This window comes from Arachis ipaensis, chromosome B07, assembly GCF_000816755.2.
Source record: "Arachis ipaensis cultivar K30076 chromosome B07, Araip1.1, whole genome shotgun sequence".
Lineage (NCBI taxonomy): Eukaryota > Viridiplantae > Streptophyta > Magnoliopsida > Fabales > Fabaceae > Arachis > Arachis ipaensis.
The window spans coordinates 42,141,061-42,145,231 of NC_029791.2; the positions used below are offsets into that span (position 1 = coordinate 42,141,061).

Here is a 4,171-nt window from a genome sequence, read left to right on the forward strand (position 1 = left end):
CATCCCCTTCCACTCCTTCTTTCTCAGGGAGTCTCAAATCCTCTATTTTGCCACCTCCATCTTTCTCTTCTTCTTCATCTTGGTCTATTCCTATTTCAAGATAGTTAAATTTTTTCTCTTCCTCATCTTCATCTTTGTCTATTTCCCTTTATTCTTCTTCTTCTTTAGCTATTCTCCCACCTCTTCTATTTTTTGTTGCATCTACTTTTGTTTATGCTTAAATCCGCCATTGTTGCTGCTCCGTGTCGCATCTACAATCGTCTCTAATGCCATTAGCTTTCAGATCTGCCATTCTTCTTCTCTTTTTTCTCGATTTATTTCTGCCTTTGCCTCTCTTGTTTAAGATCTTCGTCATTTTCATCATCTTCGAGCTCGAGGTTACAACAATCGCTACTAGCCTTGCTGGTGGATCTTTAATTAAACTAAAGATGTAAGGAAGACCTTGCAGTTGTTGGAGATAAATAGCTAGGACCATTTGTTGATGGAGTGTTCTTTGCTTTTGTTTTTTTTTTTTATAAAAAGTTATTTAATCTATTTTATTTATCTAAATTTTGATTAATGTTTGTTAAATATCTTAGGTTATTTTATTTAACTAATTTCTTTTAGGATAAAGTATACTTTTTGTTCCTGAAGTTTGGCAAAAATTTTAAAAATACTCTTAAGTTTTATTTTGTTTTAATTTTGTCCTACAAATTTTTTATTTGCATCAAATATACACTCAACAGCTAAATTTTCAAAATATTTAAGACCAATCTAATAATAATGTATGCAAATTATGCTTGATTTGCTTATGTTGAGGGTTGTTCTTATGAAATTATTGTTAAATTGGTCTTAAATTTTTTTAAAAATTAGCCGTCAAAGATATATTTGATGCAAATAAAAAATGTTTAGGACAAAATTGAAACAAAATAAAACTTAAAAGTATTTTTAAAATTTTTGTCAAACTTTAGGAATAAAAAATATACTTTACTTTTTTTTATTAGTTCAAAAGTTATTAACAGTGGTAAAAAAATGAAGGTGGTTGTTTAGACAGTGACAGAAAAAAAGTGATAACGATAATGGTGGTATAATGGTATTTATTGATAATGATAATATTAAGGGTAAAACACCTCAATAAACTAAATGTACATCAATATTATCTAAATGTCTCAAACCAGAAAATACAACGCCACAGTCTCAAAATACATTTCTATATAAATCGAATTGATTAAATTTGATTTAACGAAACACGTAGTAAATTGAATCCAATGAATTCGAATTAGGTGAAAAATGTTGTTGAATGAAAATAAAATAAAATGAATTCGAACTAAGTGTATAGTTAAAATGCTAATAAATCGAATGGATTGACTTCGATTTACATATTTGTTTCGTCTCCCATAATTCAAATCTAATGGATTCGATTTGTATGAACTTTAGTTATAAAATTTTTGTTTTGAAAAATAATTTATTAAATTAATTTTTAAAAGATAATTTTTAAATAAACTTTTAGTAGACCAGAACATGTCTGTCCAAGTTTTAGTGATTGCAACACGTGTTTTCTACATATGCAAAAGGAACATAACATTCGTCATATACAAAAAGTAATTATCCTCTGGTTTTCGTAGTACTGAAGCAATTGCATAGTAACATTTTTTGTTTTGTTTTGGTTATGCATAGTAACTTTATTTACTTGTATACAAGTCAAAATAGATACAAACATATATAAGATTCACTGTTCTATTCAATTCAATACAATACAGTAATTATCGTTCTCCATTTATTTTTCAACTAGACAAGCTGATAAGTCTAAATTTCATTCCCACAATCAATTCAATCACAAATTACAAACACAAGCATGACACGAAACACACATTCAATTCAAATGCGAACATGATCTAAGCAACTCTTGTTGTCCAATGCATTGCTTTGCTGAAGATTCATATAATCTCTATATTTAATGGCTTGATATAAAGGGAGATCATGCTCCCCAAGCAGCTGAGTTGCAGGGCCAAAAGTGTCGTCAAGCGGTGGCCCATGTGCCGCACCTATGGTAATTCTTGTACCTTTATTATTCACAATAGCACGATGTATGTTGCTCTTGTATTTTCCATTGGTCAGTATCTGAGCATTAAATAATTCATCATAAACAATCAACTATATATATTTTAAAATAATTTTCATGGACTAGATGCCAAAAGTAGTTTATATTTGTTAGTTTTGAACAACCAAACTATATAGACAGTACTGTATATGGATGTATTTAATATCTTCATGAAAAAGTTTAATCACGTGAAAACTTTTTATTATGCTGTTATAAATATATACAGATCGATAAAGAAATTAGTTAAANNNAATTCTTTAGTCAAAATTTAAAATCTTTTTTCTAAAAATACTCTTTTGTTCCGTATGATTTTCTTTTAAGTAACGGCAAAAATTGTAATTATTTTTGTTCCGTATGATTTTCTTTTTTCTAAAAATACTCTTTTAGTGTGATTCTAGTGAAACTAGCTGAATAATAAAAGTAAGAAGGAAAAAAATTTAATTTTAATTACAGAACTAAAATAAGATGAAATAAAAAATTTGGAATAAAAATAAGATATTTTAAACATGGTAGATTTTAGTATGACTATGCTATAGTAACTATAGTAATTATGTAAATGTTGTTAAAATTAAAGTCGTTTTTTTTAACATTTTAGGAACACTTTTTTGAAGTAATACTATTTTAACGAGTTGTTTAACAATAAACAGTGTGACTTTAATTTTAGCAATATTTTTTGAAGTACTATAGTCACTATAATTTTTTTTTTGTGTGACATAATCACCGTAATATAATCCTACTAAAATGATCCTTTAAATGTTAGGAAGAAAATTAAGAATAAACGTTAAAGAACTTAAATGATATTTTTTTTATAAATAAATTGAATGAAAAAGTGAATATTGTTTTTTTTTAAATAATATTTTTTTATAAATAAATTGATGAAAAAGTGAATATTGCTATTTTTTTTTTTGGTTTGGGGGTCTTGAGTGAATATTGCTTTACCTCCATGTGATCCCCAGTGTTAACTAGAAAGGAGTTGGGTAAAGGTTGGATAGGGATCCACTTGCAATTATGAAGAACTTGAAGCCCTTGAAGATCATTTTGCAACAATAAGGATAGAAGCCCATGATCTGAATGTGGAGGTAGACCCATTGCTAACTCAGGCTTAGGACAAGGTGGGTAAAAGTTAATAACAAATATTTGGAAGCCCGATTCATAATTGATCACTTTGTGTATGTAGTTTTCCTCTTGGCCCAAGCTTATTGATATTCCTTTTAGTAACTCTCCAACGATCTCCCTACTCGTTTTGCAATATGTTTCTATGATTTTGCTGCAAAAATTTAATGAAAACCAACATAAATAAAAATACTAATTTATTCAGGTAAAAAAAAAAACTAATTTATCTTCGAAGAGTAGTCAGTCTCAAATTATTCAAATTTTAAAGAAAATGGCAAAGAGGCTTTCTCATAAGGATATAATGAATATATCACAAAGTTAGTTGAAGAAATTAATTTTAGTGTTTTCTCTTTTCAAAATCGAGTATTGGACGTTAACCATAGACCTAAAACAGGGAACAGTATAATTAAATCTTTGCTCAATCAAACCTCCTAATAAAATTTATATTAACAACAAATTAGTCAAAATCTCGAAATTATGAAATAGATAAAACCAGCTAAATAATAGTCGCTTGTTGAATTTGTACCTGTGTTTTATAGGAAACTAAATGATCTTATTTTATATATGCATTAATTTATTAACTAATGACAAAACCTAAAATAAAATTTACATTAACAACAAATTAATCTTTGCATACCAAATTAAAAAATTCCACAGAAAACAAAAAAGATACAGTGGATCTAATGTATTAAAAATCAATTAGTTTTGTTTAACGTGCAATTCAAGTGATGAGTGGATTATTGAATCATTAATCGCTATCACGCTCTTCTTTATTTTACTAGCCGACACCGATAGAATTAGTAAATTTTTCGTAAAAATAAAATAATATTTTTCAAAACAAATAAAAAAACTTCAAATACACAAATATATCTTTTTTAGGGGACTGAAAAATCGGGTTTGTTTTATTTTTTTCTTTAAATTCAAATAAAATAATCAAAATTAAAATTAAAAATTTTCAATTTGTAATTTATAATATGT

General features: G+C 27.1%; 1 protein-coding gene across 1 annotated transcript in view; it reads right to left on the reverse strand.

Moving 5' to 3' along the window:
- The window catches only part of LOC107608381 (protein DMR6-LIKE OXYGENASE 1), a 4,641-nt gene continuing 2,158 nt past the window's right edge, over positions 1,689–4,171 (reverse strand). Inside the window, exons 3-4 of the mRNA XM_016310187.2 lie at positions 3,020–3,347; positions 1,689–2,100 (exon numbers count right to left, since the gene is read on the reverse strand). Coding sequence (XP_016165673.1) covers positions 1,858–2,100; positions 3,020–3,347 — 571 coding nt within the window. The 3' untranslated portion in view covers positions 1,689–1,857. The remainder of the gene's footprint in view (positions 2,101–3,019; positions 3,348–4,171) is intronic.